The sequence below is a fragment of the Equus quagga genome, chromosome 2 (genome assembly GCF_021613505.1).
Source record: "Equus quagga isolate Etosha38 chromosome 2, UCLA_HA_Equagga_1.0, whole genome shotgun sequence".
NCBI lineage: Eukaryota > Metazoa > Chordata > Mammalia > Perissodactyla > Equidae > Equus > Equus quagga.
Genome location: NC_060268.1, coordinates 174,433,608 through 174,460,041, shown reverse-complemented (window position 1 = coordinate 174,460,041; position 26,434 = coordinate 174,433,608). Strand labels below are relative to the sequence as shown.

The window sequence follows — 26,434 nt, the reverse complement described above, 5'->3', positions numbered from 1 at the left end:
GCTGGGCTGGAGTGGAGAGGTCAGGACCTACTGAAGAACCGACCGCGCAGGCTCATCGCACCCCAGGGCGGGACTCGAGGAGTGGAGCGCGTAGATCTCCCAGGGCTTGGAGGGGCCGAGGAGTCCGGGTCCTGTCTAGTCCTACCCTTTTGATCTCCAAATTGCATTTCCCAGCTCCTAATAAATCCAAAAGACAGACTTGTGAATTCTCCAGATTCTGCCATGTCTGTGCCAGCCCAGGGAACTCAGGAGTCCGGCCGGCCACGTGCACCAGCCTGGGGAGGTGTCCTGGGTCCACTGACTGTGAGGGAAACATGCAAAGACCAGGAAGAGCAAAGCCACTTGCTCACATCAGCCTAACAAAGCACACCCTGGGCCAGCCCACTGCCGGCCCCTCCACTGAACAAGGAGCAGGGGTTTTTTTGTTTTGTTTTGTTTAGTTTAGTTTAGGAAGATGAGCCCTGAGCTAATATCTGTCACCAATCCTCCTCTTTTTGCTGAGGAAGACTGGCCCTGAGCTAACATCCGTGCCCATCTTCCTCCACTTTATATGTGGGATGCCTACCACAGCATGGCTTGATAAGCAGTGCCATGTCTGCACCCAGGATCCAAACCAGTGAACCCTGGGCCACCGAAGCAGAATGTGTGAACTTAAGCACTGCGCCACCGGGCCGGCCCCAAGCAGGTTGTTTACAGTCCATAAAAACAACAGGGCAGCCAGCTCAGACTCAAGGCAGGGCCACCAGTCAGACTAAGAACAGATGTAAGGACCCCACAGGCACTAGGGCACATCCCTGCCCTATGCCTTCTCCCCCCACCACTTTCTGCTCAGACCTCCTTATAAAGGAACCTCTCAGCCTGGGGAATGTGGAGGACCTGGCCTTCAGGGCACCAAGACCTGGGATCGAATCCCGGCTGTCCATTTCCTGACTGAGTGGCTCAGTCAACTCCCCAGAATTTTAACCTCTCTGAGCCTCCGTTTCCTTTTTGTTAAATGGAAATAAAAATAGTTTCTACTAACCAGGTTGTTTCAAGGCTAAAATGAGCTAACCCCCAGGGAGCCCTTGCGGGTGCTCACATGTAAATAATTACCTTCCTCTTGCCAACATGCCCCACGTGTGCACACACCTCCACCCTCCCCCTGCCCCCATCAGAACACCCACCCCGCTCTGGTCAATTTTTCAAGTGTAATGGAATGTCCTGGAAAGTAGAGAGGCTTTGCTAAGAAACTTCGGCATCCTACCAGGGCCAAGCCGGGCAGCCTCACTCTGGCCCGGTCACCTCCTCTACCTGCCCCACGCGGAGCACCGATGGCTTCTCTCTCCTGGAGTCAGGGGCCTGGACTGGGGAGGCGTCCTCGAGGGACGCTCCCTACTGTGGCCTCAGCAGCTCAGATCTCACACCTAAGGAGCTGAGCCCCAAACTGGAAAGAAAAAGAAACTCCCCAGGGGCCCCCTCCCCAGGTCGTCAGTGACCACCTCCCTCTTTTCTATCTCCTTCCCCGCCCTACCCACTCTCTGTCCTCACAAGGCAGTCTTACTCTCTCAGCAAAGCCACCTTCAACTTGAGAGCACCAAGGAAATGCTGAGTCTGAAAAAGAAAACCAAAAATGATGTTAGAAGCTCAAGATTTCAACTGACTCGACAAACCGAAGTTCTAAGAGAGGCTGAGAATCTCAAAGGTTGTAATGCCGGCTGGCGCATCAGTTGCTGGCTTCTCTTTCCACGCACTCAGCAGAGCAAAATAACTTAAATAGTCCTCAGCAGCCATCACGGGCTGAACATTTGCAAGCGTATGTGGCGTTACATAAAGTGAGTGTAGGAGAAAAAGCAGCTGCTATTAACCCATAGTGTCCCGGAGGCCGGCACTCCGCACAGCGGCCTGTGGGTAGGTAGAGTGAGGGAGGCAAGGGGTAGGTGGGCCTGAGGCCAAGCTTGGGGCCCGTGCTTCCCCAGCTAGGCCGGGCTGGCAGGCCAACAGTAAGAGCAGCCAACTGCCAGATCCTGTGCCCCAGAGCGTATACTGAGGCTGTGTGTGTCGGGCTTGTGTCTGTGTAGTGGTGGTGGGGTTATATCTTAGTACGACCTTAGTGGAAGGCTATTTGGCAATGGGCTTCCCAACCCAAACTTTAAAAATGTGTATAACCTTCAAGAAGGAGAAAAGCAGCCCGTGTCCTCAGGGAGCTGGCTGGCACTCACCGCCAGGTCTTGCTGTTCTCGTATAGAACACAGACAATTTCACAGAACGGCAGCGTCCAACCGACCACACTGTGATGGATCAAGAAAAAAATAAGACCACTCCGTAATCATGTCGGAACACAGACAGGACGTGAACATTATCTAAACCACAGAAAGGACCAAACATCCCTCTATCCTGGCTAATGGGTACATGAGTGACTGTTGCTTATGTACTAATTATAGCTTTTCCTTAGTCTAGTCTTCTTCTAGATAAGACGTATTGAGATACCCACCCTGAGAAGCATCTCTGGCCTGACAGCATCCAGTGGAGCAAAGCTCTGCCTCCCCGAGTCTCCCCAGAACCACCTGACCCAAGTCCAAGCTCTCTGCCACAAGCTGAGACCCGCTTACTGAGATGCCCCACGGCTCCCCCTGGAGGGTGTTCCCCCGCACTGCACCGAGCAACAACCTGTTCAGTCACAGGTGTGCTCCTGGTGGCCTCTGGCTGGAGTACTGGCCACTTTAGGAATTCAGCCTAAGGAAGAACTCATGTTCACAAACGTATGTGCATAAGGAAACATACAGCATGCATGTATAGTGACAGCAAAACGTTGGGACCTGATATAAATGTCCATCATGGGCAGTTGGCTAAATACATTTTGGTACACGGAACACACACAGTCACTCGAAATGATGACAAAGAGATCAATTTATTGATGCAAAAGTTTACCATAACATGACAGCCACATTACAGTATTAGGTGGAAAAAAACTTTACAAAATGGTGTGCAGGGCCCTGCAGATGGCTGTGCCAGGGTGGCACCACCTAACTCCAAATAATCTCACTTTTATAAAAAGATCAACGAACATTTCACACACCGAGGAAAAAGCACAGCAAAATAAACATGAAAATGTTAACAGTTAGCATTTCTTCTTTTTTTCCTGAGGAAGATTAGCCCTGAGCTAACATATTTATATGTGGGTCACCGCCACAGTGTGGCTGAGGAGTGGGGCAGGTCTGCATCCAGGATCCGAATCCATGAACCCGGGTCACTGAAGCGGAGTGTGCCGAACTTAACCACCACGCCATGGGGCTGGTCCCAACAGTTATCATTTCTTGGTTTGCATACGAGGGTTTTTTTCTTACCTGCATTTCTAGATTTTTAGTGACGGATGTTTTGATTGAGTTAATGGGAAAAATAAAAGTATTCAAGAGATAGGGGCTGGGCTGTTCTGAGAACACAGTGGAGGTGAGAACCTGGGGTGAGGGTGGAGGAGGGGGTCTGGCCTGGAGGAGTGAGCATCTGGGTGAGGGGGCTGTGGCTGAGCCATGAGGAGGTGTAATTGGGAGGCTGAGCCAAGCAGAGGTTGCTGGGCAGTGGGAGGAGGCAGACCCCTGCCCTGGCTTAGCATCCCTGCCAGGTGAGGGTGACAGTGGGACTAGAGGCAGCTGCGTCTTTCTCTCCCTGTGCCGCCTGACAGCATAACTTCACCCACTTCTAAATCACAAAAGAGACCCTCCCACACCCCTCCCATCCCTCCAAGGCTGAGGCTGCCTAGCCCACTCTGTTAGGGACTGGGGAGGCCCCACGTAAGGGGAGCAGCCTACAGCCACTGTGCCTAGGCAGGAAGAGGGGTGTTCGAGCCGAGGGCCTTCGGGGGCTCCAGACTGCTTTCCAAGCTTATATCCCACACCACACATCCCACTGGCACACACGTATCTGGGCCCCAAAGATACATCCATATCCTGACCACTGCCGCTTGTCAATGTGACCTTATTTGGAAATAGGGTCTTTGCAGATTTAATTGAGAATCTTGAGATGAAATCATCCAGGATTTAGGGTGGGCCCTAAATCCAATGGGTGGTCTCCTTATAAGAAAAAGAAGAGGGAGATGAGACACAGAGAGGAGAAGGCCATGTGCAGACAGAGGCAGAGGCTGGAGTGACGCAGCTACAAGCCAAGCAACACCAAGGAGTGCTGGCCACAGCCAGAAGCCGGAGACAGGCACGGGACAGACTCCCTGAGAGCCCCCAGAGGGAACGACCCTGTCCACGCTTGGCTTCGGGACTTCTGGCCTCCAGCACCGTGAGAGAGCAACTTTCTGCTGTGTTACGCTGCCAAGTTTGTGCTGATTTGTTACGGCGGTGATGGGAAACGAGACACCGTCCCACCGCCTCACTCCCGCTATAAACACACCCCTCAACCTGGGGTCCCGGAGAGAGTCAGGGGCAATTACGAATCTAACAGCAGGCACATCTTTAATTAATCACCTGTCTCCCACAGGTAACTGCCTGCCCTTTACGAAGCCTTCAGAGGGGAAGGGGCAGCGTCTCAGGGTTGATCTGAACACACTAGCGGAACGCACGGAGGAGTGACAGCCTGCTGCTTCCTCGAGCCAATCATAGGAAATGGATTTTGCCCCTAAAGTCAAAGAGACATTGTAAAAACAACTAAACTAATTCAATACACTCACTTAATCAAGTAAGCAGGAAGTCAATATTTCTCATTAGCTTCACCTTACCAACACAGCCACATCAACGAAGGAAATGTGAGTTACATCTGCGGACAAAGAAATGGACCCAGACAGAGGAGAGAGAAAGGCCAGATCTGATAGGATTTAACAAAGGCGAGAAACCACCCAACCCTTCCCAGAAAATAAACTGTAGCCACACTTATTGCCAAGATCCAAAGAAAAAAATTTATTTACAATAGAGAATCTTATTTGAAACATGCATTTTCTTTTTTTTTTTTTTTTAACAAATCAGTAAATGCAGATCAAGTTTACACTCCTTAAGGCGAGAGTCCCTGTGCAAGCTGTACATGTTCATATGAAATCCAAAAGCTGCTCACCCTGGGAACTCGGGGACAAGGGCAAGGCCAAGGTCAGCAATGTGTCTTTTGTTAGAGAATCAGACAATCTCCCTGATACAGGAACTCTGAGGTCAACTTGCTATGAATTATACTAGGAAAATGCAAACCAATAGCAAGAAATTCTGATAGTCTCCTTAGTACTGCATACAATCAGATCAACTTTATTTAGAAAGGAAATACAGTAGTGCATACGGAAAGTGAAAACAGAACCTGTCCGCGTAACCGGGGGACAGCAGTGTGCTGACGGTCATATTGCACGCAACGGTCAAGGCCAGACGTTTGGTTCAAAGTTAGCTTTTCCCCATTTTGGCAATCAGTTCATCACAAATCTTGGTGAGTTCTTCTATCTCTTTATTCTGAAAGTGAAGACAACAAAGAGGTTACTGAAATCTCTTGGTGGTTTGAAATCAAGTCAATAAGAATGGTCATTGGGCTTTTTAGGGGCACGAGGTTCTCCAGGCCTCTCAGTCCCCCTGAAATTATCTGAAGCAGTGAGAGAAGTGACTTGGAGCCAAACAATCTAAGTACACATCCCAGCTCTAGCTGTGTGACCTTGGGCAAGTTACACGACCTCTCTGAGCCTTGATTTCCTTATCTCTAAAATGTTGATGATAACATCTGTCTGAGAATTAAATAAGGTAAGAAGTGTAAAGTTCCCCAGCACAGTGGCCAGCACACAGTAAAGGCTTAACTAGCATTGGTTCTCTTCCTGCTATTTGCCTCTGAAGGACATGGACACAAAAGGATGGTCTGGGGTGAGCTCTTCAGTGGCTTTTTGGAGCAATGCTCCAATGAATGGGGATCACTGGCTTTATTCAGAGGATGCCCAATGAGGCAGTGCCGTGGATACAAGGGATCATGGAGAGAGGCGGGGGCAGGTGCAAGATGGCTTCAGGGGGTCCTCAGGCCTGGCCTTGCTCATCCTCTCAGGGCCCGTCAAGGGGAAGCAACGCGATCGTCTCGCACCGATGATCCGACAACAACAACTGTCCATCCTCTAAGAGCGGAGATCCAGCGGGACGACTCCTTGTCTTGGCAGGTGCAGCTCTGCTCTCGGATGCACTGGAGGCGGAGCCTCACACTGATCTGGCTCAACAGGCAATCTCGAACGGCCCCCCACAAGGGGGCTGGATCCTTCCAGCACCACGGGAACATTTTGCAGCCAGCGTTTCCTGGAGGTCCCCAGGGAAGGCGAGTCTTAACCACAAGCTTGTCCCCTGAGCGGTACTGAGACCCATACTGGGAAAGCTCAGAACTCCCCGAGACACATCCCGGCACGGAGCTACGTGTCCTATGCTTCCGGGTTGGGCTCCTGGTGCTCCTCACGGTGCCAGGGCCTGGGGAGATGCGGCCTCCTCAGTGGAGAAGTTCAGTGCCCACTGCAGCCCGCCACCAGCCCCTGCTGGGAGCATCTCCTTGGCCACCTCCCTTCTGGAGTGCGCAGCTCTGAGAGGCTCAGTTCAGAGGGGCCCTGAAATTCCTGTTGGAAGATGGGGCTCTGCACGAGACGCGGCACTAACCGCCAGTCCTGAAATTACTATTATTGCCAGTGCTGGGGCTGCTAGGGGTGATTTTTCACCTTACTGGAGTGCTTACCATGTGCCAGTCACCACGCTAAATACACTCAGGCAGCAAGTCCCTCAGTTCTCAGGACAGTCCCCGAAGGGAAGCTATTATTAACTCCACTTTTCAGTGAGGAAACTTAGGCTCAGAGAGGTTAAGCGTTGTGCTTAATTTAAGGTCACACAGCAGGTCAGTCATGGCAAGCCCGGAACACAAATTCAGGCTGGCCTGCCTCCTATACGGCTCTGCTATCTTACTTATTAAACATAATGTCCAGGAACCGATGGTTGGGAGGCACTAGCAGAGCTGGCAGCTACCAAGGCCTGGAGGTTCTCCAAGCTCTATCCTGGCACCGTCGGCCCACTGCCGAGCAAACCGCCCCATCACAGGGCTCAGCTCCCGGGGACAAAAGTCCCAGCTCACTTTACAAAGTCTCGACTGGGCAAAAGGAATCTCTTTAGAAGAGAGACTGGCCCCTCTGTATCACGTAAAGTCCTTTAGTGAAGAACCCATGTGATTAACTCATTCCTCCTGAGCTTGCGTTTAAGATAAAATTACGTTTGCAGCTATGTTTGTATCTTCTCTGTTGTCCCAAACTGTGCAATCCCACTTGCTTTCTTCCTGGACTTTGAGTTTGCCAGAAAATTTAGCATCACCTTCATTTTGCAAGTGTGATAATCTGCATGGGCCAGGTGCCTGGAAAACACCCATGCTGATTCCGGTTTTACCTCTATGGTTTTAGCTAATGCCGTGATGGGACTTCAACACTGTCACATCCCGACGGAAGCAGGAGGGAACGATCTCCAACACCAGCACTGCTACCTTTCCCATCTAGAAACGCTGATGCACAACGGCCAAACCCAAAACCACTGTGGAATGTGGGCTTTAACGTAAAGGAATATTCCATTTTTCAAAAGTCACCGAGTATGCTATATGTGGATTATTGACATTCAGAAAACAAAAATAAACACCGATTCAGCAGTAAAACTGGAGTGATGCTCAATAAATATGGATTGAGGAAACGCCTGCGTTTGACAGTTCTGACTGTATTGCTTGTCTCTGTGGTTAGTGCAAAGAATAATGATCAGAGCCTGGAAAATAGAGGCTGAACATATTTGGCATAGTCCAGGCTCTTTCTTTTTTAAAAATACAACTCTGATATTAAACTGTCTGGTAGTAATTTGTCTTTTTCATCCTAAGAGGAAAATCATGATCTGGCAACGTGCGTTTTCTAGTTGTCTGAATTCTGGATAACCAGGAACGGGCCGTGGGACACACGGCCAGGCAGAGCCTGAGCTGTGGTTAGACTTGGATACAGGGAAATTCATTCGACTAATAGAGCCGTATAATTCTCAGGACTAGAAGGAACCTTCTAGATCTTCTGGTTTAATCCTCCAAAGTTACAAACCTAGAAACCAAGGTGAAGTGAGAGGCTGGCAGGGTGGGGCAAGGACCTGAGTCTCCCGCGTCCCAGGGCTCTTTCCCTGATGTCAGGTAGGTGAAGTGCGAGGCAGCACCTGTGTTCTGCTCGGCCCAGAACCCTCGGGACCACAGCCAGCCCCGCTGGAACCTGGCCAGGTGCAGGCACAGGAAAGGGGCCACTCTGAGGCTGGCTGGGTGCTTCTGGGTTAGCAGAGGCCATTTGGGAGATATGCGGGACCCCTGATGCCACCTGCCTATGAAGGACTCTCCATGACTGCTCATCAAGGCCCAAATGCATGAGAAGCGATGCTACCCAAGGTCACTGGGCTCTCTGATGACCAGCCAGGGGAATCCGAAGGCTCAGTAAGTCACCCAGAACAGGGGTGCATGTCTGCAAACTCCCATTCTAGAGACATAGCCAGGGAGGGGCCTGCCTGGCTTACACCCATCCAGACTCAGACTCATATGGCGCTCCCGGCAGAAGTGGCCTCTCATGTCCTCTCACACCCAAGGAGACAGTGTGTACAGTGGACTGAGCACTAGATTGGAAATCAGGAAAGCTGGGGAAAAGCTGAGGGACCTCAGGAGGATCCCCCAGCCATGGAAATAAGAGGACATCTGGGGGCCCTTCTGACCTTGACATGGCCCCTTTTCTGCATCAGCCGGTTGTCTCTGCCAGGGGTCTGGTGGGGACCCCATCCACTCACCGGCAAGCATGGTGCAGGGACTAAAGAACCATGCCTGCGCGTTGTAGGTGCTTGGTAAATATTTGACGAATGAATGAAAGTTGAAAAGGAATGAAAAACAGCAATAAACAGCCAAGCAGGCAGCCATTCAGGAAAGGCAGAAAGGAGGCCAGGCTCAGAGCTGCATTAAACTGGATCTTCCAGAGGGAGAGCGAGGAGAGCTCATGGAGCGTGAACTTGTCCTGGGAGCGCCGCTGCTGTGTAGCCTGTCCCCAGAGCTGCTGTGGGCGCAGGGAAGCCCAGTCTGTTTATCTGAGGGTCTGGCCAGCCCCACTGGCCTGGAGGCCGCCCCCTCGGCCTGTTACCTTCTGCTCCAGTGTTCTTTCCAGAGCATCCACTCGCAGCTGCTCCTTCCGCAGGCTGGCCTGGTAGGCAGCCTGCTCCTGCTGGGCCTTACCCCGGACCTGGGCAATCTCGGCGTTGGCCCTGTGGGAACGGGGCGAGGGCATGAGGAGCTCAGAAATGGTCACCCTCCCCTGTAGATGTCTCCCACCCTCCTCCTCCCAATTGTGGACGGGGGCAACTGTCTGGCTCCAGCTCCTAGTGACAGGAGCCCAGCACAGGAGCCCGTGAGAACTGCCCACCTCCAACCCCGTTCCCACAATGTCCAGGTGCTTCGAGGGTGCCCTGGACATCACAACCTATCCCTTAATTAGCAAAATGCACGCCCACTGAGCATGCACTCGTATCATGAATCATACTGAAAAAATGCGCAGAATACCCGCCCTTCCCAGGCTAACGTCAAGGGTGCCATCGGAGCCCCCGGCCTGCCTTGGCAGGGGCTGCTGAGAGGCCCGTGGGAGCAGACCCGGGCGTGGTACCTGTCCAGCTTCTCCTCCGCATGCACCTTCAGGGCCTGGTACCTCTGCTCCTCCTTCCTCACTCGGGACAGGTACTCCTGTGCACACTTCTTCAGCACCTCTTCATTCTGACACGACAGAGGACACGGTCAAGCCCACAGAGAAACGCCGACGAGGGTTGCAAACCCCAATAAGGTGTAACCCTGGCCAGCCAAGTCCGACTCCCCAGCCTGTGAGGACACCTTCCAGAATGTCCCCCAATCTCTCCCAACCTGTTCCACCCTCTCCCGCCCACACGCGCTGGCCCCGAACACAAACGCACCTTGCGGAAGCCCTCCAGGACCTCTTTCATCTTCTCGTATCTCCTGAAGAGATCGGCCAGAGACTTCTCCACGGAGTTCAGGTCAGCCAGGGCTTGCTCCTTCTCCAGGACCAGCTGCTGGACCGTTTGGTGGGAGACTGACTTCTCCCTCTGTTCATCCTCTGGCAGGAGAGACAAAGGGCCAAACGATGAAGCCCACGGAATCCGAACCTGAGCTCAGGGGCCTCGGGAAGCGAAGGCCTTGGATGCAACACAGCCCAACCAGCGGGCATCTCAGATCTTGGCTTTTTGTTCAGATGGACCCACTCTCCTGAGCCCACCCAGAGTCCGTCTCCAAAGGCACGAAACCCATGGCCCCGGCATCCCAGGCCTGGGCCGGCGCTGTATTAGACAGCACGGACACTGGCCAGTGTTCTTGAACCTCGTCGATGCAGCCCCTTAAAAATCTACACTGGAGACCCCACTGATTCTATCCGGTTGTTCACAACAAACAGATCCGTAAGATAAAAAAGTAAAACAGCACGACTTCATCGTGTTGGGCAAGATTAAAAAGTGCAGTGTTCTGGGCTGCACGGGGACGGCCTTCCTAACTGTTAGCAAAATAAAGAGATGATCGTGGAAAAGAAGGTTTCTTCATCCTTAAAACATCCCCTGAACTCTAAAGCCTACATAACCGTTGCCTTGAAATTCTGCTTCACACAGAAACAGACATTTCCTTTGACAGAACAGGTGTCTGAACTCCAAGAAAAATGGAGCTGTTTCTGTCAAAGTGAGTTTCTCAGTTGTGTACAAAAGCATGAAATTCTGGCTGGGGTCAGAGTGGCTGATCCTGGGGAAGGCGACAGCTCTGTCCTCCACCCCACCTCTCTGGGCCACCACAAGCTAATATTCTGCCCCAAACGTCCTGAAAACCACCTAATCTTTATGAGAAAGTCTTTCTCTGACCACTCCACACACAAGCCCCTCGCCTGCACGGTGCTCTGTTTTGTGTGCTGATCCATCACTGGTCCAGGTGGGTGAGGAACCATTTGTTCTATCTGTCTGAAACTCTGGTGACAGCAGAGTGGGGAAGGGAGAAGCTCCCGCTCAGCGCTCCTGGTGGAAAGAACTCTGCAGATCTGTCCTTCCGTCTCAGCCCCAGGTCACCTGGGATGAGCCTGCCTGCTACCCAGGACTGCCTCCAAGGGCTGGCTGCTGAAGGATGGATCGCATCTGCAAATGGTAACAGCTAGAAGAGCAGCGGCCAGGGAGTCCTGGCCCCTCCAAATGTCAGTGCCATGCTGACTGTTCTCTTTTTAATGCCCCTAAGCCAGCACCCAGCAGCCAGACCAAGCTTCCACAAGTGCAAACCGGGTCACCTCACTCCTGCTCAGAGCCCCTCAGGGCCTCCCCCTGCATGGGGAACAAAAGCCAAACTCCTTCCCCACACGCTCTGCTCTCTGCCCTCCCGGCTGCAGCTACAGTGGCCTCCACGTCCCAGGTGGTGCTGTCCCAGGGCTCAGCACTGCTGTGCCCACAGCGGGGAACGCAGGCCCCGGAGCGTCCCATGGCTCCCCCTCGCTCACTCAGGTCCCTGATCCCAGGTCGCCTCCCCAGAGGCGCCTTCTCTGAGCACCCGTGGGAAACGCCTCCCACGTCTAGTCCTTCATTCTCTCCCCAGCAGCGCCACTCCTTCATTCTATCAGATGGCTGTGCGTGCCTGTGCACACGTGCACGTGCCTGTCGGCTGCCCGTCTCCCCCACAACGCACACTCCACAAGGGCAGGGTCCTGAGTCAGTTTTGTCCACTGCTCTGTCCCAGGGCCCAGGAGGGGCCTGACTCACATGACACCTCGACCCACGCCCGTGCAATGGATGAGCCAGTGGGGCCTTGCAACAACCCGGGCAGGTTTCTCATCTCCATTTCACAGAAGGTGAACGGGGGCTTAGGAGCTAAGTCACTCACTCACTGAGGCAGCGGCAGAGCCAGCCCCAAACCCAAAGCTGTGCTCGTAAGCACGTCTCCACAGACTCTTAGTAACTGACCTGGAAGGACACAGCACCCTTAAAAGCCAATGTTGCTTTGGGTTCTTTTCCCTTAGAGTTGATGGGCATCTTTCTGTATCTGAAGTCAGGCATATTCTCGCCATGTGGTGTAGAGGGGAGAGCACAGAACAGGAAGGCCATGTCCTGGTTTCAGCTCCTGCCCTGAGATAAACTTGCTCATAAGTCCTGACTCTCGGGGCCTCATTTCCAAATGAAGGGGTTCTCACATGTGAGTGTGCATCCGAATCAGCTGGGGGCTTGTTCAAACACAGATTGCTACACCCCCCCTCAGAGGGTTCTGACTCAGTAGGCCTGGGGTGGGGCCGAGGATCTGCATCTGGGACAAGGTCCCCAGTGATGCTGAGGCGGCTGGTCCGGGGAGCATGCTGGGAGACCCACTGGCCCAGAGGATGCCTGACGTCTCTGCAAGCCTGGCGCTCAGAGCTCCCGCCACCAGGGCGGAGGCGAAGAACCCACGCTTCTGAGTCTGACCGCCCCAGTTCTAGTCCTGCCTCTGCCATGTCCCAGCTGTGAGAGCATGGGCGGGGCTAACAACCTCTGTCTCAGCCTCCTCCCCTGAAAGGGGATCACAGTATGTGTCTCATGGTGTTTGGGGGAAGATTAAACGAGAGAATGTATATGAAGTGCTCGCCATGTAGTAAGAACCCAGTGTCAATGACTGTTATCAACAACATCATCGGCATTCCCAAACTGGCATGATGTCACACCACAGTGACCCACGGAGGGGGAGCTTTTTAACATAAGTGAGAACAGAACTGCCAGCAATCAGCTTGTTCCATCTAGACTCCTAAAAGAAAGGGCGTTTGGCAGTTTTGCGAGTGCCAAATGTTTGGTTTCATCCTTTGAACGTGAGCTGCCTCCTCAGCCTTCCTCACTGCACAGTGTGCCTTCCGGCCGGTCTCAAGCATGTGTACGTTTCACTTGGCCGGTAAAGGAGCCATTTATCAAATGGAGTCCATCTGACTTCCTGGACCTAAGACCCAGCGGCCTCAGGTTTCCTTTCCTCCCCAGATAACCCCTGGAAAAACAGATTTCCCAGTTCCCAGGAGTTTGGGGGAGGTGGGAGCACTTCACGGATCTTTGCATAAATTACAAATCCTGTTAGGTTCTTCAAATCAGGAAATCAGCCCCAAACCAAAGGTGCTCTAGCTTCAACAGCAAAACAATGCCCCTGGAGATTTTTCTGGCTTTTTCAGGCAAAACCTGATGAAACCATGTGGGGAATGTGGCAAACACACAAAAGCAAAAGTAACAAAAATAGAAAAACAAACAAATGAGGGTTGCAATGGGCAGGTGTCAAATTAGGTGAAAAGCATTTACTTACCAGGCTTGCCTGTTTGTTTTGCAAGCAAAGGGCAAGAAGCAACAGAAAATGGAAGCAAAACAGATAATCAGGGCAGTTGTTAGGAGAGCAGAAAAAAAAATCAATTGCAACAACCTGGAATGCAGAAAGCACAGAAATCTCTGTTCTGAATTCTAAATATTCAATATTTGAACTTAATAAAACATATTCTCTTTAGTAACACACGATAAGAACAGACAATGATGGCAGGACAGATGTCACCCCGGTGTGGAGCATTTGTGGAGGTTAAATGGGGGCCACAGAGCCTGCCTGGAGCCAGGAAGGGCTCGAGTAGGTGAGGTGGAAACTGGTTTTAAATTCAAAACGCTATTACGTTCGCTCTGGTCCTGAACTGCCAAGCTCTCTGGGCCTGAGTTTCCCGTCCATGAGGAATGCTGATTGAGTGAGTGAAAACAACAAGAAAAATATGGAATCCAGATGAGACATGCGGATGTGCTGCCACATATGGAGACCTGCCCAGAAAGCAAGCAGGTCCCACCCACAGCCACAGCAGGTCCCAGCCGTGCCCTGGGCCCACACCATCTTCTACAAGGACATGAGGACCCCGAAATCTACAAGGGCCCTAATCAATGACCTGCAACAGTGACCGATGGGTGAAAACCACGGACGTGCCACCTTTCTGATGAGAACAGTTCTGGAAAAGTGGCAGTGAATGGGAGCGTGAGGATGGGGAACAAGGAACGGACACACGGTGTGACACCACCCTGAGTGACAATGCTGCTTCCAGCCAGGGTTGCTGGAGTCTCACGGAGCCACTGCGGGTGGCTCGAACACCCCCAAACAGGAAAATGCTAAAAAGGGCCAAGTTCACAGCTCTTGAAGAGAGGGACCCTTAGGCCAAACAGACCAGCTCTCCGGGGGCGGGGTACGGGGACCTGGGGGAGGGGGTGGGCATGTGGCCACAGTCCCTGGAGTCAGGGTCCCACATATCCTCAGACTGTGGGGAACTGAAAATTTTCTAACTACTGTCACCTGGAAATACGCTGTGAGGAAAGCATCAGAGTTGAACAGTTTTTGTCACGAGGACAGTCCACCCAGGTGAACTGGAGAGATCCCTGCTCTTTTAGTTTTCAAGAGGGAATGTCTGCTCCCATCAAAACTGCCAGCGGAGCGTAAAAGATGGCTCTGGGCAGCCTGCGGTCAGGGCGAAGGCTCACGTCCTTTTACCCCATTTCAATGTTGGCCTAAACGTCATCACCAAGAGCAAAAATAAGGATGCATGACTCTGAGACGCAGGAGGCTGTTTCCAGATGAGCCACGGTAGGTCTGAGTGACGTTTGCACCTCCCAAGACTCCAGGAGGCCAAAAGGTTGAGCTCGGCTTGCCAAACGCTGTATATTGGAAGACATAAATCCCCCATCTCAACCACCTTTACTGGCAGTTTCAGTTCCAAGAGTTTTGTTTCACCTCCTCCAAATGCATCATAAATTGTTATACCAACTGAATGAAGAGGCTTCAGTTTATAGACAGCAGACCCCGGGAGGCTGAGCCTTAGAAACACCCGAACGGGCTTCCCCCCTGAGCTCCGGGAGAAATGGCCTTTTATTATAATAACTCAAAACTAAAGCCCCTTTGAATGGGGGCACTCAGCTACCGGCCTCCTCACACTCCCAAGGCTGCTGTCATATTCATGGTGGGACAAGCCAGAGGTGCGGTGTGACGCACCCCCAAACGTTTGAGGAGGGGCGTCATCTGCTGGCACGGCGTCAAGACTGGACACAGAAACTGCAGTCTGTGGTGAGCTGGGGTCTTTCTCCGGATGTCTTCAGGAGGAAAAGATTTTTTAAAGACTGGTATCCCAGACCTAAGCGAATAAATAAACAACTCCTCAACCCCCTAGAGTCATAACATCATTTTTGACTAGTGATCATTAGTGTAAAAACTTGGGCTTAGAATTTCTGCAAGATCTTTTTTCATTATTTACAAAAGAAAAAAAAAGAGCCAGGTGTGTATAACTTGTGACTTGCGCCCTTCTTTTATTGTAGACCAAAGGAATCTGTCAGTACTGGCTGCCTGGGATACTGTGTTAAGATGGATTCTGAGGCAGTGTCCAACCTCGGTGAGAAAGAGCGTGGTGACTAGTTAACACGGTCTGCCATAACACAGGCAGAAGCAGGGGCGGACAGCTGGATTGCCACGTGTTCTACTGTCCTTGTCCTAGACCCTTGTGTCACTTGACTCTAGACTAAATTAGGGTTTAAGGATTTGATTCTTAGTCTCTCCCATGAGCAAAAAAGCCCCCAAACATCCCAGGAAACAACCCAAATCTCTTTCTCCACGAGGTGGACAGTCCTGGCTGCTCAAACGGTGGCCATCGAGGTGACTGCCACGGCTTCCCGGAGCCATGCATAATGCTAACACATTTGAGCAGGTGTTTCCGGGAGGTCCCCAGGCTCATTGCCCTGGGGTGAAGCCACATTCTGGGATGTTCTGGCCCCTCCCTGAAGGACTTCACGCTCCGAGAGGAGCCTAGGAGGAACATGCGCAGTGTCTACCTGCAAAGCCCTCCCCAGAGCCTAGAAACCTCAGGGCAGGCTGGGCCCCGCCGGCCGGGACACCCACCTATCATCTGGGCGATGGTCTTCTCATACTCGGCCACTATTTTCCTGTAAGAGAAGTGACAGCATGTTGGAACCATGACAACAGAACAGTTTTTAATTTCACACGGGGGCCCATGTGCTGGACATCAACAGCCTGACCAATGTACAAGAGGACACGTGTCATTTCTCACACTTCTAGGGTCACCTCCAACCTCAACCCTCTCCTGGCACACCCAAACAGGCTCACTTCCTAGTGCACAACTCTGAACGCATCACTCCCCTGTGCAAAACCTTCAGTGTCCCCCGCACTGTCCACTGAGAAAAAAATAAGCCAAACCTTCAGCCTGGCCACTGAAGCCTTCCACACCCAGGCCTGATCTCCCTCAGCAATCTTACCTCGTTCCACGCCACTGCGTGAACATGACAGTTCAACGACAACAAATAATTTTTTGTTTGCTCTGGGCTTTCTCACCTCCATGACCCTGCTCATGTTGTTCACTTCCCCTATTTCCACCTCTCATTGTCTATCTGTTATTCAAAGTCCAATTCAAATGCTACTTCCTCCAGGGAGCCTTCCTTGATTTCTCCTTGGAACTCTATAACATTTTATCTGAAACTTCTTCTAAAACATCTCATATACCTGACATCATAGTACGTGAATAGAAGCTCCTGAAGGCCTAGGGGCCACTTCTTAGTCACCTGTGTTTGGCAACGGGCGGGTGGGGGTAGGGGGAGAAAATACTTGCACTTCTTGGGTAGCCTCACTAAACAGTAGCTGCAGAAAAGCACTAAGATCTCCTGCTGGTGAGACTGCCTCACTGCTGCCCCCAGGTGGGAGGACCCAGGAGTGAAGCAGCCCTCCCTCCAAACTCAACCTTCTGGAAGGAGGCTCTCAAAAAAGACTTGGGGGTTTCACTTACATCATCCAATAATGGCCCTCCACAAGAGTCCAAGAGCTGCTAGCCACCAACAGACCCGGACCCTGATTACAGCTGGCCCTGCCTCTCCCAGCCGCGTGATTTGGACAAGTCAGTCACAGATGCTGGGGGCTCAGCTTACGCCCTGGTAGACTGAGAGCGACCCCAGACCCTGACTTTCAGGGCTGTGGGGGGAATTAAATGAGGTTGAAAAGGACAATGAAAGCAGAACGCACTCTGCAAAGCTTAAAGGCCTCATGGCTGCTGGGCGTCTGTGGCTGGCTTCTTGGTCCCAAGGTCAGTGCCCCACTCAAGGGCAGACCCAAAAGAAAGGAGACCCCGACATGAGCCCACCTGGGTTCTTTCTAAATCCTACATGGAAGCACTTTGTGTTTTTGTGATTGAACAACACCTCCTTGCATCCGGAGTCACACAGTGGTGACGGATCTTTGAGGCTGCCCGCCTGCACCCATCACCGCCAAGGACAGAGGCCGGCCACAGCAGGTAAGCGACGTGTCCTCTTAGAGTCCTGGAGACCAGGGCCCTAAAGCTGTTTCAGCCGCACTGTATCTTCATTTCCTTCTCTCAAGGACCCTAAGAGGTGCAGCCATCACTGTCCCCAGAATTGTTGATGGGCATACTGGGGCACAGGGTCACTCAGGAGCCGTTCCAGGATCCTCAGGCTATAAAGAGGCAGAGCGAGGATTCAAATCCAGGCCTTGGCCTCTGAAGCCTTTGTTCATAAGCCTCACACTCTCCTGCCTCAAAGCACTGTGATTTACCCCCATTTTACAGATGAGCAAAGTGAGGCACAGAGTTAAGGAACAGGCCCAGAAGCAGCTAGGAAGCAGAGCCTGACTCCAGAGGCTGACAGAGCTGACAGTCGAGCCATCAAACACCAGGGCAACTGTGCCAGCCGGTGACACCTGAAATCCTACCGTTAGTAAATAGCATTCCATGGAGCCCCCGTATGTGTTACTTCTGCCTGGGGAGGCAAAAGGGATCAGAGACAGAACTGCCAGCCTTCCCAGTGGGGCCTGCTGTCATTTTCAGTGCAGGCAAAAAACAAGCCACCCTGTGCCCTCCCCCACTCCCCTACCAAAAGAAAAAAAAAAGAGAGAGTTTAAAATACTGCAACTACAGGGCCTCAGTTTGAATGTGAAATAGCACACTAAGATTAACCTCCAGAAATGGTCACAAAAAGCATCAGCAGAAAGAAGAAACTAAGAGGAGAATTTTCAGGAAGATACTATTTGACCCAGAAAACAGGAGCATATGATTACCTAAATGATTTGCTTGCTACTTAAAATAGTAGCCAGGAATGCAATTGATTTTGATAATTAACCAGCAGCTGCTATTGCAATTAAGTGCACTGTAAGTGTACTAATTCTTCGAGCAAGTTTTAAAAATCCATCTTTCCCTTACTCCCAAACTTTGAGACTTAACAATGAAGGCTGCTGTGGATTCCCAGCACAGTACCAGATCCTCTACCTTGTTAAAACGGCTGTGCTCTAATCGAAATTGTCTCTTGCCATTCAAAATCCATGACTTAATTTTTGTGCTGAAGAGAGCAGGTGTGTGGAAGAATGAACTGCGCCACTCATGAGCAGTTCTCAGACCTGGCAGCAGCCAGAACCTGGACAGGGCAGTCCAGAGCGGGGTGGTCACAGCAAAGGTTTGGGCCAAAGTTGCTTTAAAAATGACACCTGTCAGTGCCGGCCCAGTGGCCTAGTGGTTGAGTTTGTGTGCTCTGCTTTGGCCGCCTGGGATTCGCAGGTTCAGATCCCAGGCGCAGACCTAGCACTGTTCATCAAGCCACACTGTGGCGGAATCCCATATAAACTAGAGGAAGACTGGCACAGATGTTAGCTCAGGGCCAATCTTCCTCACCAAAAAACAAAACAAAACATATTTTTTTTAAATGCCACCTGCAATATACTTTTAAAAATCACATCCCAAGGGTAAGTTCTAGCCCCAGAGATGGTTTCTTAGTTTCTAAGATGATGTGTTGAGAGAAAACAAAGGAGGAAAGGAGCTGAGAACAAGGGAGGCAGGCAGCTGGGCACGGGGAAAAGAGTTTGCATTTTGGAGTCAGAAAGGTGGATTCAAATTCACGTTCTTCTAACTTGAAGCTCCAGGACCTCGGGAAAGTCACCTAACCTCCCTGAGCCTTCCACTGTCAGACAGGGCTGATCCCCTCTGGAGGGAGATGCAGAGACCGTGTGTCTAACCAAAAGCACAGCGCTCGGCACACGGCTGGCAGTCCACACGTGGTGGCTGCCACACTTCTGTCACAGTATGCAGCAAATAAAGAAACCATCCACCCAAAGTCGGGGATAACCCAAAAGCTCATCCATGGAGACCGGTGAAACTGACTGTGTCAGAACCACACAGGGACAATTAAATGTCTGTTAAACAATGAGGTCGCCATGTATAAAAATCTGCCCGAGATATGCTCAGTTAAAAAAGCGTGTAGGATAAGGTATATTTCCTCACCCCACTTTTGAAGAAAAACGGAGGCTATATCGATGCATTCACACATTTGCGTTCAGAAATGGAAAATTCTTGAAGGATGCACCAGAAACAGTGCACAGCGGTTACCTGAGGGTGTGGGACTAGAGGCTGAGCAGGAAGGAGATTGTTTCTCATTGTACATATATTTATTTGATTGCGTTATTTAACTCGTGCATGGTATTTTAATAATAGTAATATACTAAAAATACTTCTGTGAAAATATGACCCTTGTGTATTAAAGGAAAGATAACTCTAGAAGACTCGGGCCACAGCTGCTCCAGCTGGGATCAAAGCCCAGGTGAGCATCCCCAGGGACCAGGAAGCCGGAGCATCACAACTGACCTCATTTCCATCACTTCCCGTCTGCTTTCTTCATATTTATCTTTCCACTCTGAGACCTCTCTCTCCTTGGTTATGATCTAGGATCAGGAAGAAGAGGGGAAAGGTTAACCCCAAATGAGTGAAGTCAGATCTGAGCAATTCACAGCGACTGAAGACCAGGGGACATCGAATACATGAAGAATTAAAACTTCCTAGACCCAAGCAGGATTGTACTCAGAGACTCTCCCCGAGTATGAAACAGAAATAAGCCAGACATCAGACTTTCACCATGCCCCCTGGGCAGCAACTGATCTTTGTTATAAATCAAACAAGGCCATAAAGCCCCCTTAAACGACAGTGTCCAGAAAGATCAAAACCCACATTTGCCACCATCCCTGCCTGCGGTGGTCAGAGGAGAAAGTCTGTCTCCAAAGACACTGGTTTTGTGGACCGTGGGGGTGTGTGTGTGTGTGTATATATATATATTTCTTTTCACATGTGGCAGAAACCGGAGCTTTTCCCAGGGCAACAGAGCGTGCCTTCTCTGAGCCATACACCATGATACCTCTGCTCGGGCAATTTGGAGTGCGGAGTCCAGGTCCGGCTGCTGGAACAGAAGGCCTGCGGGTTTCTCCACCTCGGTGGTCCCGATGCGGGAGTACAAGGCTGTTTTGGAGATGGAGACATCTGTGGGGTGAGCAGCCTCTCTCTGTGGAATGGTTTTTAATTAAACAGAAAAAAGAAGAAGTTAACATCAATCATACGACAAAGGGGACTGCGTTCATCCTCTCATGAATGGGTCAGTTGTATGGTTTTGAAACAAGGAACATCAAAAGTATGAGAAAATGCTAAAACTAATGGATGGGGCAATGCCGGATGCAATCTAGGGAAATCGATCATTTTGTACCTGTACAGGCAGACAAAGCGGCTAACGGCGGAGGCCTCCCCAACCCCCAGCCCTTGGAGTCAGGCGTGTCTGCTGCCTGCTTTATCACGGCCATTTATCAGACGCAGAGGCATTCAGGCACAGTGCCTAAGAAGCAAGGTCATTTTCCAGTAGGCTCCCCTTCCAAAACAAAGCCTGATGGTGAACGCTGTTGAATTCTAGTCTGCGTTTGCCTAGTTTTAAATAACGGCAGATCTGATATTTTTGTACGACTGTCCACATTTCAATTTGGGGGGGGGGGGTATTTGTTAAGCTCCGTTTGAAAGGATATGATTCACACAAAGCTTGAAGCCTACCATAGGTGTCAACCAACGTCACCTTCAACAAGCTAGTTTCTGGATGCCGGAAGGTAAGAGCTATGTTGGAGTTATGTTTCCCTAAGTCTGTTGTGTCAATGGGAAAATTGAAAACCGGATCAAGGCTGATATCCACATTTGCTGATAAGACCCTCAACAAGCGGAATGCTTCCCCGCCCCCCCACCCCAACTGACACAGGTGTGACGGCTTTGCACCCTTCTGCAAGGACAGACACCAGCCTCCAGGGAGGCAGGAGAGGTCTGGGGCTACTCGGCCACTCTTTGCACAAAACACTCAGCAATTTCCAGCACACTCAAAATGCGGTGTTAGGAGCATCTCAACCAGAACAGCTGAGGGTGTCAGTCTAATTCTACGGCAAAGGAAACACCAATCCAACCGCACCCCCAGTCCGATTCATTAACCTCCCAGCGCGTCGGGCGTGCCCAGGCAAACCTCCCTGCTGGCTGCGAGAGTCCAATTCACTGCGAGGTAATGGTGGTCTGACAGGCAGGGGGCCACTGCCTCTTCCGAGGGAAATTTATGAGCAGAAACTGAGAAGTGGACAGAAAGCCACAGCATGGCAGACACAGGGAGAGACGTGGGAAAAGAACGATGAGGACTTGTCTTGTCAGCGGCAGCAGCTAAGATCAAAGAACCAACAGTAACTGGGAAGGGGGCGCCCCCCCCCCCCCAAGGGACGTGAGCAGCGTTTCTCTCTCCAATCACAACAGGCATGCCGACCCTCCAGCCTCAGGGAAGTGAACTCGAGGAGGGCGACAGCTCAGAAGACTCGGGCAGAAGCTTAATGGATAGGACTGGAGATTACCGAGTTAGGACCAGTTAGTGGTACACATGCAAGGTGAACTAAACGGCTTTGGTTGCCTTGCCTGAGTTATTTGGCTAACTCTGCAGTGGGACCCAAATGATTACTGCCGGTTAGAGAGGGGAGCACTCAGCCCTTGTCCAACCAGATCCTAGAGTTACACCCACGTGTCAAATGGGATACCATGACCTTTTCAATCTCAGGTCCTAAACAGACCTGTTAAGGACATTTGACCGGAACACAAGTTCACAGCCAAGATGGACTGCTCAGCAGAAGGAGCGACCATGGGGCAGAGCCCTCCCACGTGTGGCTTCACCTCTGCTGCTGGAAATGTTTTGAAGGCTCTACTTGTCACGTGGGAAACTTCTTAGGAAGTAAATGGAAAATCATACCTAGACATCAAGATGCAATATTTGTATTTATGGATTAAGTTCATAAACACAAGATTCTGAATAGCGTTTTTTTAAAAAAACTGTTCCTATTTTTTTTAAAAAAGTAAAATAGTGTGTTCTTTGATTAAAAAAAAGAACAATAAAATTTCAAAATGGAAAGAACACTAGACACCATCTAACGCATCCTGGTCCTTCTGAAGATGAAAAAATTGAGCATCTGAGAGATTTGGCCAAAAGATTTCCAAGAAGGAGATTCAGTTCTGACCCCCCAAATAAACCAGCTCTCTAAAGTGCAGGAGAAAATGAATTAAAACTAACTTTATCATACTGGGTGGAAACTAAACATGACCAACACAAGAATTAAGGATCTTTAAGCTGCCTAAAGTCCTTTGTAAAACAAGGAGGGGGATGAAAAATAAATAAAGGAGCTTTCTAAGTAAATGCAAAGGGTTACTACCACAGCCAGCCCTTCCCTCTCCCCTTTCATCCTGGCCACCTGGTGTTTTCAATAAAGGAACAGATGACTTCAGCACCCACTTGAATTACTGCCTGAGTATCTGCATGTTAGTAAAATTCAAGGTACACACCCTGGTTTTCTCTTACAACCAAGAATTGCTTTTCACTGAAATTAATAGGTTTGTCTCTTGCAGATTGTTTAAAATCAGACAGATTAAGCTTTGTTTCTCTCACATAATCTCCCACTTGCTACTTCAGAGAGACCAAAAAGCCATTAGAATCACAAATTAAAATGTGAAAAGCCCACGCCCCAGAGAGCCCTGAGCCTTTAGAACCAGCTTCCAACGCCTCAATCCACTCCCTCAAGTCTTGGTCCCAACGAGGACCCCTTGCCCACCAGCACCCCAGTCAGACCTGTGGACCTCATGCTTGGGGTCCTTCTGGCCTTGCAGCCAGGGGCAGGGGTCCTGTCACTCACCCAAGCTCCTCCTTGTGGCCAATTCTCTGTTGCCAGGCCTCAGGGGACACTGCCATGTCTGGGACCAAGGCACCAAGATAGGATCCCTGTCCGGAAGCTGGGCCAGGAGAGCAGTGTGAGAGGCATGCATGGGGGTGGGGAGCAGGAGTCGAGATCAGGGAGGGAGACCACAGCAAGCTGGGCCAAGGTCATGGAGCTGGACACGGGCTGGGTGTCTGAGGGGGGTGTCAGGGCTATATGGCACTGGACAGGTGAGTGGCTTCACCCTGGCGTTGTCCCATCCAAATTTGACAATGGGAGGTTCCCAAGCTCAGGATGGCAAACAGGAGGAAGGCACTCAGGAAGTGCCTTATCCCTCGCCGCAGGGAGGCACCACCAGGCACCACCCAGTGAGTCAAGACCTGGCCTCAATCCTTCTCAATACAGGCTGCAGGCGATACACACAAATTCTCAAAAATGGCAAATAAGCTGAACCCCACGTGCCAGCCCTCTGTCACTGCTCATCAGACTGTTCTTATGGCTTTCAGGCATTGTGTTGTTAAACTTGGGGTGGGGGAGGTAGGTTCTGGACACAGCATGAGAGAAGGAGCCTATGATGCCAGGCTGCTCACCAACCACACAGGTTGCCCAGACCCAACTCTTTCTCCCGCTGACGTACTATCCAGGTGTCTGCCTTGATCGGCCAGGACTCCTGGAGGAATCAGACACTGAGGATTAACCCCCGCTTTCCCTCCCAGCGATGCCTGCTCCTAGGACCTCCTCCCGTCCTGAAGCTTGCCATTTGTGTGATCCTTGTCCCTAAGTTATGTAGACACATCCTTCTTTCTCTATTTCGGGTCCCCTCATCCAGAAGGGCCCATGGCTTTGGGGATCATGACTAGCATCTGTCATATACACAAATTAAGTCAAATCAGCACCCCACATACCTTGCACCGCTCGGAAAGCACACAGGTAGGACACTTAGGTTCTATCTAGCCTCATTTAGTGTTAAATTCAGGGCTGCAGCACCACGTAGCCAACGACCCTGGTCAGCTTCACCCCCAGGAGGACACACCAAATTTAGCTGGGCCACAAGTGTGTGGAAGGAAAGCAATAAGTGGGCTACCGTGTGACATCCCAGCCCCTATGGAGTTTTCCTCCTTTCTAATGTTTTCTAACTAATGAGACATAGTAAACCGCTGTGGTCCCTCCAAGGCCGGCTCAGCAGGCTCTCAGTCGAAAGGGAGATGCAAGTTGAAGCTGCTTGAAGGAGCAACCAGAAATCACCCCCATGATATTTCATGTGGCTTCTCATCTCCTCAATATGACTTTCCTTCATTCCAAGCGATTTCATTTCTGTGTTATCAACAGTTTAGGACTACGCTGCCAAAAAGCCTGGGCTATGTCACCTGCAGCTGAAATAGATGGGCAGAAAAAAGAGCAAATTGGATACACAGCTGCTCTTTTCTTACAGAGCAGCAGCTTCCAATGCAGTGAGGGGCAATCAAGCATCTATATGAACAAGAAACCCACAGGAACTTAATTGGGTTAAAGAAAAGGGATCACCCTCAGGCTGGTTAGTTACAGGAAAGAGCATCCACTTTCCAAGGTCACCAGGTAACGTATTTCTTACAGAGCAGTACTAGGTACTGTGGTTGAGAAAAACCTTCCTTACACTCCAAGGTTCTACACCTACAGAGTATTTCTTTTAGCATGCCCTTCTGAAATATGTAAGGAGGCAGCTGGGGTTGTCTCTCCGACTCACACTCTGTAGATCCATGTGACAATATTTCCTAAATCAGAATCGGGACACATGGTCTGAGACCAGACTGTAACCGAGGAAGTCAACTGCTGGCCAATAGTGCCGCCCGCCATCTCTGATGCGCTCTTGGAGGAAGGAGGCAGGGCGACCCGGGCACTCCAGAATGCTTTCCACTCAATCTGAACCACTTCTCGGAACATGCTCAATTCTGCCTCCAACTTCTGGACAGGAATACTGTACACCCTATTAATAGCGGCCAAACTTCAAGTAATTCATTCTGTCTTGAAACCACTACCCAAGGATATCAAGAAATAAATCAATTAGGGAAAAAATCCTCACTGCTTAGTACTTTCTAAAAATCTCATTTTCGTGGAAATTAAGCCCAAGTTTATGGGTTGGCAACAAGAACAAGGACACTGGCAATCTGTATTTACATTCTTGTCTCTGCCCTGGGTCCCACTGTTGCCAGTTTGGACACCCACAGTGTGGCCACCTTCTGTCATTGGGAGATGTCTCTTGGAGGGGGCCCCGTGTGGCTCCAGGAAAACCACACGGGGGAGCCCTCAGGGCAGTAGATGTAGGTGAACTTCTGATCCTATAACAAGGACAACAGATGGGAGAAACCACCGGCCCCTCTGCCAGATGAGACGTTTCTTGAGAGGGACAGGCAAGGGGCTCCCATTCGGAGATTTGAGTTCTTGTTCCCGTTAGGCCAGGTCACTGTCAGGCCTCAGGCTGGTTCCATGGCTCCACTTCCCCATCTGTAAAATGGGACGTGGACCCACTCCATGAGCTAGATGCTCTGAGCGTCTGATCAGGTAACAGAGCAAAAGTGAAGGTCAGCTAACAACAGCAGGTTTCGTTTATCGCACAGCTACTCACACCACGCATGGTGTTGCTCTCCGTGTATCACCTGTAGTCCTTACAGCTACCTGCCAACCCGCTGTTCATAGCCTCATCTCACAGATGGGAAACTGAGGCTCAGAGAGGTTCACCAACTCCTTCAAGGCCACGGACACACTGGGGTCCAGCCCTGGTCTGACCGACTTGGGGGTGGGCTGAACCTCCCAGGGCCACACAGCATTTTGCATGTCATCAGCAACTCACTCAAATTGTTAAGCAAAATTACCCTCAACTTGGAAGCCAGACAAAAAGATTTCTGCATGCCCTGTCAATATCACATTCCACTCCGGAGCAGGGGTGAGCAAACCTGGTCTGCGGGCCAAATGGCCTGCTGCCCTTTTTTGTAAAAAAGGTTTTACTGGAACCCGCCACACCCATTCATCCATGTATTGTCTGTGGCTGCTTTCGAGCTCCAGTCGCAGAGCTGAGTGGTTGCGACAGAGTCCATATGGCCAACAAAGCCTAAAATATTTACTACCTGCCCTTTAGAGAAAAGGATTGCTGACCCCTGACGTAGGGGTCATCTGACACCTCAGGAAGGTCTGGGTTTCACTTACTATTTACTATTGATTAGGGTCCAGTCTCAGCACAGTTAGATATTAACTTGCAGACAATGGAAAATTGCAAACTACTTTTGTTCAGTAGAGAAGCAAATGATTTCCGTAGGAAAAAAATAAACCTCAAAGGTTACAATTTGTTTGTCCTTTTAACCCAGTATTAACCAGTTTTATATCTAACTCTGTGATCTTATTCTCGCCTTTACCCCACTGACTCTGTACATCCATTTCTCATACT

General features: G+C 50.7%; 1 protein-coding gene across 3 annotated transcripts in view; it reads right to left on the bottom strand.

The window, feature by feature from the left end:
- Window positions 1-4,857: 4,857 nt before the first annotated feature.
- Window positions 4,858-26,434, bottom strand: part of TACC2 (transforming acidic coiled-coil containing protein 2) — a 208,950-nt gene continuing 187,373 nt past the window's right edge. For all 3 annotated transcript variants that reach the window (XM_046653949.1, XM_046653948.1, XM_046653947.1), the window contains 7 exons: window positions 20,169-20,312; window positions 19,625-19,701; window positions 15,874-15,917; window positions 9,903-10,063; window positions 9,602-9,708; window positions 9,086-9,206; window positions 4,858-5,405 (listed from right to left, as the gene is read on the bottom strand). In XM_046653949.1, the coding sequence (XP_046509905.1) occupies window positions 5,340-5,405; window positions 9,086-9,206; window positions 9,602-9,708; window positions 9,903-10,063; window positions 15,874-15,917; window positions 19,625-19,701; window positions 20,169-20,312 (720 nt within the window). In that variant the 3' untranslated portion in view covers window positions 4,858-5,339. The remainder of the gene's footprint in view (window positions 5,406-9,085; window positions 9,207-9,601; window positions 9,709-9,902; window positions 10,064-15,873; window positions 15,918-19,624; window positions 19,702-20,168; window positions 20,313-26,434) is intronic.